Source organism: Bombina bombina, chromosome 5 (assembly GCF_027579735.1).
Source record: "Bombina bombina isolate aBomBom1 chromosome 5, aBomBom1.pri, whole genome shotgun sequence".
In the NCBI taxonomy this organism is placed as follows: domain Eukaryota; kingdom Metazoa; phylum Chordata; class Amphibia; order Anura; family Bombinatoridae; genus Bombina; species Bombina bombina.
The window spans coordinates 681,348,000-681,362,410 of NC_069503.1; the positions used below are offsets into that span (position 1 = coordinate 681,348,000).

At 36.1% G+C, this 14,411-nt stretch overlaps 1 protein-coding gene across 1 annotated transcript in view; it reads left to right on the forward strand.

The window, feature by feature from the left end:
• LOC128660691 (ovalbumin-related protein X-like) overlaps nt 1-14,411 on the forward strand; it is a 58,181-nt gene that overhangs the window by 6,573 nt on the left and 37,197 nt on the right. Inside the window, exons 3-4 of the mRNA XM_053714646.1 lie at nt 4,966-5,070; nt 8,454-8,591. Of these exons, the coding sequence (XP_053570621.1) occupies nt 4,966-5,070; nt 8,454-8,591 (243 nt within the window). The remainder of the gene's footprint in view (nt 1-4,965; nt 5,071-8,453; nt 8,592-14,411) is intronic.

Consider the following 14,411-nt stretch of genomic DNA (forward strand, 5'->3'; position numbering starts at 1 on the left):
AACTAAAAAATAATACACCCTGTGTACAAGCCAAAGGATATAAATGCCCAGGAATACAGGTAACTTCTCTTCTGGTCTCCATAGATCAACACAACTTTTTGCAATACAATCACAGTTCCTTTTAATTTGCTTTTAAGGAATATTAGTCACATTCTTCTGAGATTTGAACCCAGCTCTAGGTATTTACAGCATGTGTTACAGATATATCAGATGGCTTCAGGAATGTTAGTCAGCAAACATGTTTCTCTCTGAAATGGCTTTTATTTAAAAACAATTATTGTACAATATGTAATAACAAGGCGTTATGTCACAAGGTAGGGCAACAGTATTACAATATAAAAACTTTGCAGAGTCCCAAGAGAACTCCTGCTAGACAGTTATGAGTCCTGTTTAGGGCTTGTTATGAAGTTCAAACACTTTAGTTAAACCTGCCCCAAACCATGACTTCACTTCACCACAACTCCAACGTACGTTTCACCAAACTCTCTTGGCTTTTCCAAGGATGACCTCCTCATTTGAACGTATTCCTTATAAACAAGCTAAGTCCTTCCTGATTGGCTAATACATGATTGACAATTAGCTCTATGCCATGTCGTTTGGATATAAACTTTTTGGTCACAATATAATATAATCCACAGATACATTCACAGAGTATAAAAACTCTCTTTCAAATTATAAATAATAATATTATTTTTCATAAAAGATGAATAAAAGAGTCATGTTGTATAATAAAGCAATAAAAAAAAGCTTACTTGGGAATCGAGCCCATAGCTCTGTGTTCTAAGAAGAAAGAAAAAAGACGACACCACTGAGCCAATATGCACCACTTAAGCTATTATACTTGAAAGGATATTAAACCCCAACATTTTCTTTCATTGTTCAGTTTAAAAATTTAAAAAAGTTTCACATGTACTTCTATTATCAAACTTACTTTGTTATCAAGTTATTCTTTGTTGAAGAGATACCAAGGTAGGTAGCATGCACATGCCTGAAGCACTACATGACAGGAAATAGTGCTGCCATCTAGTGCTCCTGCTAATGTATAACATTGTTGCAAAACTGCTGCCATAAAATGTTGCAGACACATGCACATTCCTGAGCTTAGATCCCTGCTTTTCAGAAGTAAATTGTAAAGTTGTTTAAAATTGTATGCTATATCTGAATCATGAAATAATTTTTGGGGTTTTATGTTTTATGTTGTAAAATTGCAAAAATGTAGTAATATGTATAATTAAACATCCGTAAAAAGATCCATTAATTTTTTATTTTGAAGAATAAAAAACATTTTTTTTTTAGATCAAATCCTTTAAGAGAAATGCATTATTTTATTATTCAGGGAGATTTATTCCCTTTGACTTGTGCACAGTGTATATTATTTTTAAGTGATCTGAAAACAATAGGGGCAAGATTACATATGCGGCGTCGCCTGCAAAAGCTGGCAATGCCGTTTTTTACGCGGTTTTGGTATCACATATAAAGCACCGCATATAAATGTGGCGCATATATTTTGCCCGTCGCCCGCAATTTTTACTCCGATAAGCTAACATAGCACCGCGTTGCAAATCGGTATCAAATATTCAGCGCAAGGACTTAAGCTGCGAAAATGGAGAAATTTTACTCCATTTTTACCTCGCCACACATAGGCAGGTGCAGCAAGCCTTGCTCTGAGTATGTGAGCACCGTAAACCCCTGAAAATAGTAACTAACACCTAACGCATGCACAATATCTATCTACCTGTCAACCGCCAACCACCACTGCAATAACTAATAAACTATATTAACCCCTAATCTGCCAAACCCACATCACAAAACATCTAATTAACCTATTAACCCCTAATCTGCCAAACCCCACAACGCTATATACCTAATAAAGTGATTAACCCCTAAACCGCTATCAACCCACAACGTAATATACCTTAATAAACTATTAATTCCTAATTCGTCATTCAACCATATCGCAAAGTACCTATTAAAACTATTAACCCCTAAACCGCCATCCCCACAACGCAATAAACTTAATTAACCTATTAACCCCTAATCTGCCATTAACCTACACTGCAACAAAACTAATAAATCTATTAACCCCTAATCCACAAACCCCCCCAACAAAAATAACTAATTCAATTACTAAGACTCCTAATCTACCCCCTCCCCCCTAAATTAACCCCAATTACTTAAATTAAAAAATACTATGTTACAAAAAATTCAAATAAAAAAGATAAGATTACTTAAAAATAAAAAAAATCTAATATTAAATTAATCTAAGATTACAAAAATAAAAAAATTCTAAGATTACAAAAAAAATGTAATAAACCAAATTATCAAAAATTAAAAAAATTAAACCTAATCCCTATGAAAATAAAGAAGCCCCTCCAAAATAAAAACAGCCCTTAATCTAATGCTAAACTACCAATAGCCCTTAAAAGGTCCTTTTGTAGGGCATTGCCCTAAATTAAACAGCTATTTTACCTTAAAAAATACTAAGTCCTCCCTCTAACAGTAAACCCCCCACCCACCAAACCCCCCAAATAAAAAAAACTAACACTAAAAAATTATAAACTACCCATTGCCCATAAAGGGGCATTTGAATGGGCATTGCCTTTAAGAGGGCATTCAGCACTTTTACTGCCCTTAAAAGGACATTCAGCTCTTTTTCAAAGGCCCATTAAATCCCTAATCTAAAAAAAACAAAGCCCCCAAAATTAAAAAAAATCCTAAATCTAACCCCTAGATACCTAAAAAGGTACTCACGGTTCCTGAAGTCCAGCGGTGCAGTCTTCTTCCAAGCGGCGATATCTTCTCTCTTCTTCCAAGGAACTGAAGACCGGTGACCACAAAACAGAAGAACTGAAGACTGGCGACTGCGGAGCCATGGAGCGTGGAGATCCTCTTCATATGATCACCACCGCACACTGAAGATTGAATTCAAGGTACGCATTTAAATATGGGGTACCTTGCATTCTTATTGACTGATTTGAGTCTTCAAATTCAAATCAGCCAATAGGATGAGAGCTACTGAAATCCTATTGGCTGATTTGAACAGCCAATAGTATTTCAGCAAGGTACCCCATATTTAAACACATGCCTTGAATTCAATCCTCAGTGTGTTGTGTTGATCGCACAAAGAGGATCTCCACGCTCCATGGCTCCGCGGTTGCTGGTCTTCAGTTCCGCCTTCGCCAGTCTACAGTTCTGTGGTCACCGGTCTTCAGTTCCTCAGAAGAAGAGAGAAGATATCGCCGCTTGGAAGAAGACTGCACCGCCGGTATCTATCTAGTGGTTAGATTTAGGCTTTTTTTAATTTTGGGGGTTTTTATTTTTTTTTAGATTAGGGATTTAATGGGCTTTAGTATTTTAGTAATTTAATTAGTTAGTTACGTTGTCGGGGTTTGGAGTTTTAGGGGTTAATAGTTTTATTAGGATTATTGTGTTGTGTGGGTTTGGCGGTTTAGGGGTTAATAGATTTATAAGGTTTGTTGCAATGTAGGTTAATGGTGGATTAGGGGTTAATAGTATTAATAGGTACTTTGCGATGTGGGTTAATGGCAGATTAGGGGTTAATAGTTAAAATAGGGACTTTGTGATGTGGGTGAATGGCGGATTACGGGTAAATACATTTATTAGGTAGTTTGCGATGTTGGGGTAGGCGGATTTAGGGGTTAATACTTTTATTAGGTAGATTGCGATGCGGATAAATGGTAGATTAGGGGTTAATAGTTTAAGTGGACATATTGCATTGTGGGGGTTGTTGGTTTAGGTGTTAATTCTTTCATGTATTAGTTCCGATGTGGGTTTGATGGTGGATATAGGGGTTTTAAGTGTCGGGTTTATTTTTGGGAGACGGGTTAGACTTTTACGGGAGATTTGCCTTTTTTTTATTTTCTTAGGTGTTGGCAGTTCCTAAAGTGCCGTAAGTTACTGGCGACTCCAGAAATTTGTATTTACACACATTTCTGGACATCGCTAGTTTATCAGACTTATGGCACTTTATGAATTGCCGGCGGGGTTTATATGATACCCCGATGTGCAAAGTGAAATTATGGGTGGCGCGAGTTTCAGCAGTTGCACTGACGCTTGCGCCGCATATGTAATCTCGCCCTAGAAGACTACAGGTTTCTATTAGGAGTTATATCTTTTTATACTAGATTTTAAAAGCACCCGCTCTCTACTGCAGAGGTAGAGTGTGTTATAAAGACAAGTTAAATGTATTTAAAGTAAATGTTCAATAAAGCTAAAGTGCAGATTTTTTTTATTAAATATATATGTATATGAAATATATATATATAACTTTTAATGAAACAAAATAATTTAATATGCTTTTACATGTTTTCATCTACTTGACTGCAAAGGGCTCCAATGCATATATATAAATAAATAAATATATATATGTATACTATGTATTTATTTTTTTAAATGTGTATCTAAAGTATATCTGTAAATACATATATACACTTAAAAATACATATGTGCGTGCACACATATAAACATCCATCTTTAGACATGTATACTGAAGTATCTCTATGTTAAAGCACTTTGTCTTCCTCATATCTTTGAGCCCATATAACTTTTTAATGCAATTTTATTTTTAAAATAATTTTTATTAGATGTTGTTATTATGAGTATAACTGTACTAATGTATTTTAATGTGTTTTGTGGCACTTGTTCTGTTTTGTAAAACAGCTAACTAGAGCTCTGAGGTCGCGGTAATCATTCTAGAAGAAATCGTGATTTTGCTAATACGTTCACATTTACTTGTAAACTTGTAATATGAGTGCTCCTTCCGACACGTGCAAACAGCTTTGATAAACCCGATATCACTTGCGCATAACTGTTAGCGCACCACTCATAATCTGGCCCTTAATCATTTACATTGAATAAGGATATTGATGATGTTAATGATGATACTACTAATAACCCTTTTAAAAATGTTTTAATGCAAAAATATTTTAACATTCTATATTACAGTTGCTTAATTATTCTGAACTTAAAAATGCCAAAAGCAAATTAACTGGGCTTAGGACTGCAACAGATTATAGCCAGCATCATGAACAAAGACCTCAGAAACAGCAGGTAAAATCATTTGTATTATTATGCTATATACAAGGATTAATGTGAAGTTCTGGTTGCAGTGTGGTAAAGGAACATGGCAGAAGAAGAGGAAGTGATTAGGAAATAGATGCAGTATAATGGAAACTGTGATTTGGTGCAAGATACTTAATGGGCATAAACTGAATTCAGATTGTAATACCATGGTGGGAAGAAGTTTGCAATCATTTTGTGTCCTTGTTATTTGGGGAAGGGTACCTCAAATTCACAAATGATTGTCATCTCAACAAATTAAATATTTAATGTGGCAGTGAGAGAGAGCATGCAAAAGAGAGGGGAGGGAGAGAGCCAAAAAAAGCGGGGAGATAAAGCAAAAGAGAGGGGGGAGAGAAAGCAAAAGAGAGGGGGGAGAGAGCAAAAGAGAGAGGGGGGAGGGACAAATATAGGAGGAGAGAGAGAGCAAAAGAGAGGGGCAGAGAGAGAAAAATAGAGGGGGAAGAAAGAGAGTGAGCAAAAGAGGTAGAGAGGGGAGAGAGAGCAAAAGAGAGGTGAGAGAGAGCAAAAGAGGGGAGAGAGAGCAAAAGAGAGGAAGAGAGAGCAAAAGAGGGGGGAGCAAAAGAGAGGGGGAAAGAGAGAGAGCAAAAGAGAGGGAGAGAGAGAGCAAAAGAGAGGGAGGGAGAGAGAGCAAAAGAGAGGGGGAGAGAGAGCAAAAGAGAGGGGGGAGAGAGGGCAAAAGAGGGGGAGAGAGAGAGCAAAAGAGAGGGGAAGAGAGAGCAAAAGAGAGGGGGGAGAGAGGGCAAAAGAGGGGGAGAGAGAGAGCAAAAGAGAGGGGAAGAGAGAGAGCAAAATAGAGGGGGGAGAGAGAGCAAAAGAGAGGAGGAGAAAGAGAGCGCAAAAGAGAGGGGAGAGAGAGATTGCAAAAGAGAGGGGGAGACAAAGCACAAAAGATAGGGGGAAGAGAGAGAGCAAGAGAGGGGGAGAGAGAGCTAAAGTAGTGGGGAGAGAGCAAAACAAATATGGGGGGAGAGAGAGCAAAAGAGAGGGGGAGAGAGAGAGAGCAAAAGAGAGGGGGAGAGATAGAGCGCAAAAGAGAGGGGAGAGAGAGAAAGGGAGAGCAAAGGAGAGGGAGAGAGAGAGCAAAAGAGAGGGGGTGAGAGCAAAAGAGAGGGGGGAGAGAGAGATCAAAAGAGAGGGGGGAGAGAGAGAGAGAGCAAAAGGGGGGAGAGAGAGAGCAAAAGAGAGGGGGGAGAGAGAGAGAGCAAAAGAGAAGGGGGAGAGAGCACAAAAGAGAGGTGGGAGACATAATACACACCACTGTCAGCTCTCTCAACTTGATAACTAGTGCATGGGTCACTCACAGGATATGTGCATATGTTACTGAAAAACAGTTATAACTTTTACTACACTATGTGCAGAATTATTAGGCAAATTAGTATTTTGACCACATCATCCTCTTTATGCATGTTGTCTTACTCCAAGCTGTATAGGCTCGAAAAGCCTGCTACCAATTAAGCATATTAGGTGATGTGCATCTCTGTAATGAGAAGGGGTATGGTCTAATGACATCAACACCCTATATCAGGTGTGCATAATTATTAGGCAACTTCCTTTCCTTTGGCAAAATGGGTCAAAAGAAGGACTTGACAGGCTCAGAAAAGTCAAAAATAGTGAGATATCTTGCAGAGGGATGCAGCACTCTTAAAATTGCAAAGCTTCTGAAGCGCGATCATCGAACAATCAAGCGTTTCATTCAAAATAGTCAACAGGGTCGCAAGAAGCGTGTGGAAAAACCAAGGCGCAAAATAACTGCCCATGAACTGAGAAAAGTCAAGCGTGCAGCTGCCAAGATGCCACTTGCCACCAGTTTGGCCATATTTCAGAGCTGCAACATCACTGGAGTGCCCAAAAGCACAAGGTGTGCAATACTCAGAGACATGGCCAAGGTAAGAAAGGCTGAAAGACGACCACCACTGAACAAGACACACAAGCTGAAACGTCAAGACTGGGCCAAGAAATATCTCAAGACTGATTTTTCTAAGGTTTTATGGACTGATGAAATGAGAGTGAGTCTTGATGGGCCAGATGGATGGGCCCGTGGCTGGATTGGTAAAGGGCAGAGAGCTCCAGTCCGACTCAGACGCCAGCAAGGTGGAGGTGGAGTACTGGTTTGGGCTGGTATCATCAAAGATGAGCTTGTGGGGCCTTTTCGGGTTGAGGGTGGAGTCAAGCTCAACTCCCAGTCCTACTGCCAGTTTCTGGAAGACACCTTCTTCAAGCAGTGGTACAGGAAGAAGTCTGCATCCTTCAAGAAAAACATGATTTTCATGCAGTACAATGCTCCATCACACGCGTCCAAGTACTCCACAGCGTGGCTGGCAAGAAAGGGTATAAAAGAAGAAAATCTAATGACATGGCCTCCTTGTTCACCTGATCTGAACCCCATTGAGAACCTGTGGTCCATCATCAAATGTGAGATTTACAAGGAGGGAAAACAGTACACCTCTCTGAACAGTGTATGGGAGGCTGTGGTTGCTGCTGCACGCAATGTTGATGGTGAACAGATCAAAACACTGACAGAATCCATGGATGGCAGGCTTTTGAGTGTCCTTGCAAAGAAAGGTGGCTATATTGTCACTGATTTGTTTTTGTTTTGTTTTTGAATGTCAGAAATGTATATTTGTGAATGTTGAGATGTTATATTGGTTTCACTGGTAAAAATAAATAATTGAAATGGGTATATATTTGTTTTTTGTTAAGTTGCCTAATAATTATGCACAGTAATAGTCACCTGCACACACAGATATCCCCCTAAAATAGCTATAACTAAAAACAAACTAAAAACTACTTCCAAAACTATTCAGCTTTGATATTAATGAGTTTTTTGGGTTCATTGAGAACATGGTTGTTGTTCAATAATAAAATTAATCCTCAAAAATACAACTTGCCTAATAATTCTGCACTCCCTGTAGAAACATTTGCTGTTGGAAATATATTACAAAATTCGATTAATAATTGAAATTAACCCATGCACATTTAATTTTGGAACTTTTTATGCATTTATGTATTGCATCTGACAATACAATTATTATTTCATTATCACTTGTTACGTATGTGCATCTGAGAAGTACCCAATAATGCAAGATACAGATCAGTATTACAACAAATTAAGGAATAAAACTTGTAAACCAAAGTTTATATAGTCCCCTTATAGATAACATGTTGCTACTAAGATAAATGTAAAATAAAGCTAATAAATGGATTTGTAGAGAATACATAGTTTATTGAAAACATGTTATGCAGTTTTTTTAAACCATTATATCACAGCACTGTACATAAACATTGCATATTTTTTCATCTCCATAGTATCACTTTATCACATTTTTTTAACATATTTTTTTTTTCTACAGGCATCTCTATGTAACCAGGTTGCACCTGTGCATTCTGAGCTTCAGTCTCTACTGTCCAAGCTCATGTCACAGTCAAGTGGAACTCAACTGAATATTGCCAATGGAGTATACACTCAAAAAATGTTTCCTTTTCTATTTGTAAGTTTTTCTTAATTATACTTCACATTTTTTTGCTATGATATAGTTAATAAAGATAAATAAGAGGGGGTAGGAATTTTACAAATAAAATAGAGGTGGAGATTTATGCAGTTGAGAATGTCTCTGTTGAACAGTAGTGAAGATTTCAGTATTGGATCTTTCTTCATACTGTTACACCTCAAATAACAGTTTGCCCTTTTGTTTATACTCAATGTCAAAGAAAAAAAATATACACCCACAGAGTTCTATCATATTCTTACACACTGTTCCCTCACTAAAACAGTGACTAAAATGTATTAATAGTAATAAACTATGAATCCTGGCTTTTAGAGCTTTTAACTATTTTAGTAGTCTTTACTAGGGGTTCTGACTTGTAGTGTTTCTTACTATTTTAGTAATCTATACTATGGGTTCTGGTTTTTAGTACTTCTTACTATTTTAGTAATCTATACTAGGGGTTCTGGCTTTTAGTACTACTTTTTTTTAGTAATCTATACTAGGGGTTCTGGCTTTTAGTACTTCTACTTTTTTAGTAATCTATACTAGGGGTTCTGGCTTTTATATTCTTACTATTTTAGTAATCTTTATTAGGGGTTTTGGCTTTAAGTGCTTCTTACTATTTTAGTAATCTATACTATGGGTTCTGGCTTTTAGTACTTCTACGTTTTTAGTAATCTATACTAGGGGTTCTGGCTTTCAGTGCTTCTTACTATTTTAGTAATCTTTACTAGGGATTCTGGCTTTTAGTGCTTCTTACTTTTTTAGTAATCTATACTAGGGGTTCTGGCTTTTATATTCTTACTATTTTAATAATCTATACTAGGGGTTCTGGCTTTTAAGCTTCTTACTATTTTAGTAATTTTTACTAGGGGTTCTGGCTTTTAGTGCTTCTTACTATTTTAGTAATCTATACTATGGGTTCTGGCTTTTAGTACTTCTACTTTTTTAGTAATCTATACTAGGGGTTCTGGCTTTCAGTGCTTCTTACTATTTTAGTCATCTTTACTAGGGGTTCTGGCTTTTAGTGCTTCTTACTTTTTTAGTAATCTATACTAGGGGTTCTGGCTTTTATACATTCTTACTATTTTAGTAATCTATACTAGGGGTTCTGGCTTTTATGCTTCTTACTGTTTTAGTAATATTTACTAGGGGTTCTGGCTTTTAGTGCTTCTTACTATTTTAGTAATCTATACTATGGGTTCTGGCTTTTAGTACTTCTACTTTTTTAGTAATCTATAGTAGGTGTTCTGGCTTTCAGTGCTTCTTATTATTTTAGTAATCTTTACTAGGGGTTCTGGCTTTTATAGATTCTTACTATTTTAGTAATCTATACTAGGGGTTCTGGATTTTAGTACTTCTTACTATATTAGTAATTTATACTAGGGGTTCTGGCTTTTATAGCTTCTTACTATTTTAGTAGTCTTTACTAGGTGTTCTGGCTTTTAGTGCTTCTTACTATTTTAGTAATCTTTACTAGCGGTTCTGGCTTTTAGTGCTTCCTACTAGTTTAGTAATCTATACTAGGGGTTCTGGTTTTTAGTACTTCTTACTATTTTAGTAAACTATACTAGGGGTTCTGGCTTTTAGTGCGACTTTTTAGTAATCTATACTAGGGGTTCTGGCTTTAAGTACTTCTACTTTTTTAGTAATCTATACTAGGGGTTCTGGCTTTTATATTCTTACTATTTTAGTTATCTAAGCTAGGAGTTCTGGCTTTTAAGCTTCTTACTATTTTAGTAATCTTTACTAGGGGTTCTGGCTTTTAGTGTTTCTTACTATTTTAGTAATCTATACTATGGTTTCTGGCTTTTAGTACTTCTACTTTTTTAGTAATCTATACTAGGAGTTCTGGCTTTCAGTGCTTCTTACTATTTTAGTAATCTTTACTAGGGGTTCTGGCTTTTAGTGCTTCTTACTTTTTAGTAATCTATACTAGGGGTTCTGGCTTTTAGTACTTCTACTTTTTTAGTAATCTATACTAGGGGTTCTGGCTTTCAGTGCTTCTTACTATTTTAGTAATCTTTACTAGGGGTTCTGGATTTTAGTGCTTCTTACTATTTTAGTAATCTATACTATGGGTTCTGGCTTTTAGTACTTCTACTTTTTTAATAATCTATACTAGGGGTTCTGGCTTTCAGTGCTTCTTACTATTTTAGTCATCTTTACTAGGGGTTCTGGCTTTTAGTGCTTCTTACTTTTTTAGTAATCTATACTAGGGGTTCTGGCTTTTATAGATTCTTACCATTTTAGTAATCTATACTAGGGGTTCTGGCTTTTAAGCTTCTTACTATTTTAGTAATCTTTACTAGCGGTTCTGGCTTTTATAGATTCTTACTATTTTAGTAATCTATACTAGGGGTTCTGGCTTTCAGTGCTTCTTACTATTTTAGTCATCTTTACTAGGGGTTCTGGCTTTTAGTGCTTCTTACCTTTTTAGTAATCTATACTAGGGGTTCTGGCTTTGATAGATTCTTACCATTTTAGTAATCTATAATAGGGGTTCTGGCTTTTAAGCTTCTTACTATTTTAGTAATCTTTACTAGGGGTTCTGGCTTTTAGTGCTTCTTACTATTTTAGTAATCTATACTATGGGTTCTGGCTTTTAGTACTTCTACTTTTTTAGTAATCTATACTAGGGGTTCTGGCTTTCAGTGCTTCTTACTATTTTAGTAATCTTTACTAGGGGTTCTGGCTTTTAGTGCTTCTTACTATTTCAGTAATCTATACTAAGGGTTCTGGCTTTTATAGATTCTTACTATTTTAGTAATCTATACTAGGGGTTGTGGATTTTAGTACTTCTTACTATTTTAGTAATCTATACTAGGGGTTCTGGCTTTTAAAGCTGCTTACTATTTTAGTAGTCTTTACTAGGTGTTCTGGCTTTTAGTGCTTCTTACTATTTTAGTAATCTTTACTAGCGGTTCTGGCTTTTAGTGCTTCTTACTATTTTAGTAATCTATACTAGGGGTTCTGGCTTTTATAGCTTCTTACTATTTTAGTAATCTATACTAGGGGTTCTGGCTTTTAGTAGTTCTTACTATTTTAGTAATCTTTTCTAGGGGTTCTGGCTTTTATAGCTTCTTACTATTTTAGTAATCTTTACTAGGGGTTCTGGCTTTTAGTGCTTTTTGCTATTTTAGTAATCTATACTATGGGTTCTGGCTTTTAGTACTTCTACTTTTTTTTAGTAATCTATAGTAGGGGTTCTGGCTTTCAGTGCTTCTTACTATTTTAGTAATCTTTACTAGGGGTTCTGGCTTTTAGTGCTTCTTACTATTTTAGTAATCTATACTAAGGGTTCTGGCTTTTATAGATTCTTACTATTTTAGTAATCTATACTAGGGGTTCTGGATTTTAGTACTTCTTACTATTTTAGTAATCTTTACTAGGGGTTCTGGCTTTTAGTGCTTTTTACTATTTTAGTAATCTATACTAGGGGTTCTGGCTTTTAGTGCTTTTTACTATTTTAGTAATCTATACTAGGGGTTCTGGATTTTAGTACTTTTTACTATTTTAGTAATCTATACTACAGGTTCTGGCTATTATAGCTTCTTACTATTTTAGTAGTCTTTACTATGTGTTCTGGCTTTTAGAGTTTTTTTGTACTGTTTTAGTAATCTATACTGGCTTTTAGAGCTTTTAAACATTTTAGTAATCATTACTAGGGGTTCTGACATTCAGTGCTTCTTACTGTTTTAGTAATTTATACTAGGGGTTCTGGCTTTTTGTACTTCTTATTATTTTAGTAATCTATACTAGGGGTTCTGGCTTTTAGAGCTTCTTACTATTTTAGTAATCTATACTAGGGGTTCTGGCTTTTAGTGCTTATTACTATTTTAGTAATCCACACTTGGGGTTCTGGCTTTTAGTACTTCTTACTATTTTAGTTATCTATACTATGGGTTTGGGCTTTTAGTACTTCTTACTATTTAGTAATCTTTAATAGGAGTTCTGGCTTTTAGTGCTTCTTACTATTTTAGTAATCTATTTTAGGGGTTCTGGCTTTTAGTGTTTCTTACTATTTTAATAATTTATACTAGGGTTTCTAGCTTTTAGAATGTTTTACTATTTTAGTAATCTATACTAGGGGTTCTGTCTTTTTACAACTTTACGCCTATATTATGAGTTTTGCGGTGCTAACAAGCAGTTTTCACTCACCGCTCAGTTACATGCAACGCTGGTATTACGAGTTTTCAGAAACCCGTCGTTAAAAGACAAGAAGTGAGCGTTGAGCAAGATTTTGCTCATTACCGCACTCCAATACCAGCGCTGCTTAAGTCAGCGGTGAGCTGGTGTAACGTGCTTGTGTTCGACTTCCCCATAGGAATCAATGGGGAGAGCCGGCTGAAAAAATGTGTAACACCTGCCAAAAAGCAGCGTAAAGCTCCCTAACGCAGCCCCATTTATTCCTATGGGGAAATAAAATTTATTTCTACACCTTTCACCCTAACATGAACCCCGAGTCTAAACACCCCTAATCTTACACTTATTAACCCCTAATCTGCGACCCCTGATATCGCCGACACCTACATTATATTATTAACCCCTAATCTGCTGCTCCGGACACCGCAGCCACCTACATTATACTTATGAACCATTAATCGGCTACCCCCAACATCGCCAACACCTACATTATATTTATTAACCCCTAATCTGCTGACCCGAATGTCGCCGCAACCTATCTACACTTATTAACCCCTAATCTGCCGCCCCAAATGTCGCCGCCACTATATTAAATGTGTTAACCCCTAAATGCTTTTTTTATTTTAATAGGGCTATTAGATTAGGTGTAATTAGTTTAAATATCTGTAATTTGTTTATCATTTTCTGTAATTTAGTGTTTTTTTTTTTTTGTACTTTAGATAATTTATTTAATTGTATTTAATTTAGTTAATTTATTTAATGATAGTGTAGTGTTAGGTGTAATTGTAAATTAGATTAGGTTTTATTTTACAGGTACTTTTGTATGTATTTTAGCTAGGTAGTTATTAAATAGTTAATGACTATTTAATAACTATTCTACCTAGTTAAAATAAATACAAAATTGCCTGTAAAATAAAAATAAATCCTAAAATAGCTACAATGTAACTATTAGTTATTTTGTAGCTAGCTTAGGGTTTATTTTACAGGTAAGTATTTAGTTTTAAATAGGAATAATTTAGTTAATGATAGGAATTTTTAGTTAGATTTCTTTTAATTATATTTAAGTTAGGGGGTGTTAGGGTTAGGGTTAGACTTAGATTTATGGGTTAATAACTTTAATATAGTGGCGGCGACGTTGGGGGCAGCAGATTAGGGTTAATAAATTTAGGTAGGTGGCGGCAATGTTAGGGACGGCAGATTAGGGGTAAATAATATTTAACTAGTGTTTGCGAGGCGGGAGTGCGGAGGTTTAGGGGTTAATATATTTATTATAGTGGCAGAGATGTCCGGTTCGGCAGATTAGGGGTTAACATTTTTCTTTTAGTGTTTGTGATGTGGGAGGGCCTCGGTTTAGGGGTTAATATGTAGTTTATGGGTGTTAGTGTACTTTTTAGCACTTTAGTTAAGAGTTTTATGCTACGGCTTTGTAGTGTAAAACTCTTAACTACTGACTTTAAAATGTGGTACCAGTCTTGACAGGAGAGGGTGTACCACTCACTTTTTGGCAGAATGCAAGTCCCATTGAAAAAAGAGGATACGCAATTTACGTAAGTGGATTTGCGGTATTGCCAAGTCTGGCCAAAAAAGTGAGCGGTACACCTGTACCTGCAAGACTCGTAATACCAGCGGGTGTTAAAAAGCAGCATAGATTTAATTGAAACACAAACTTACTATTCT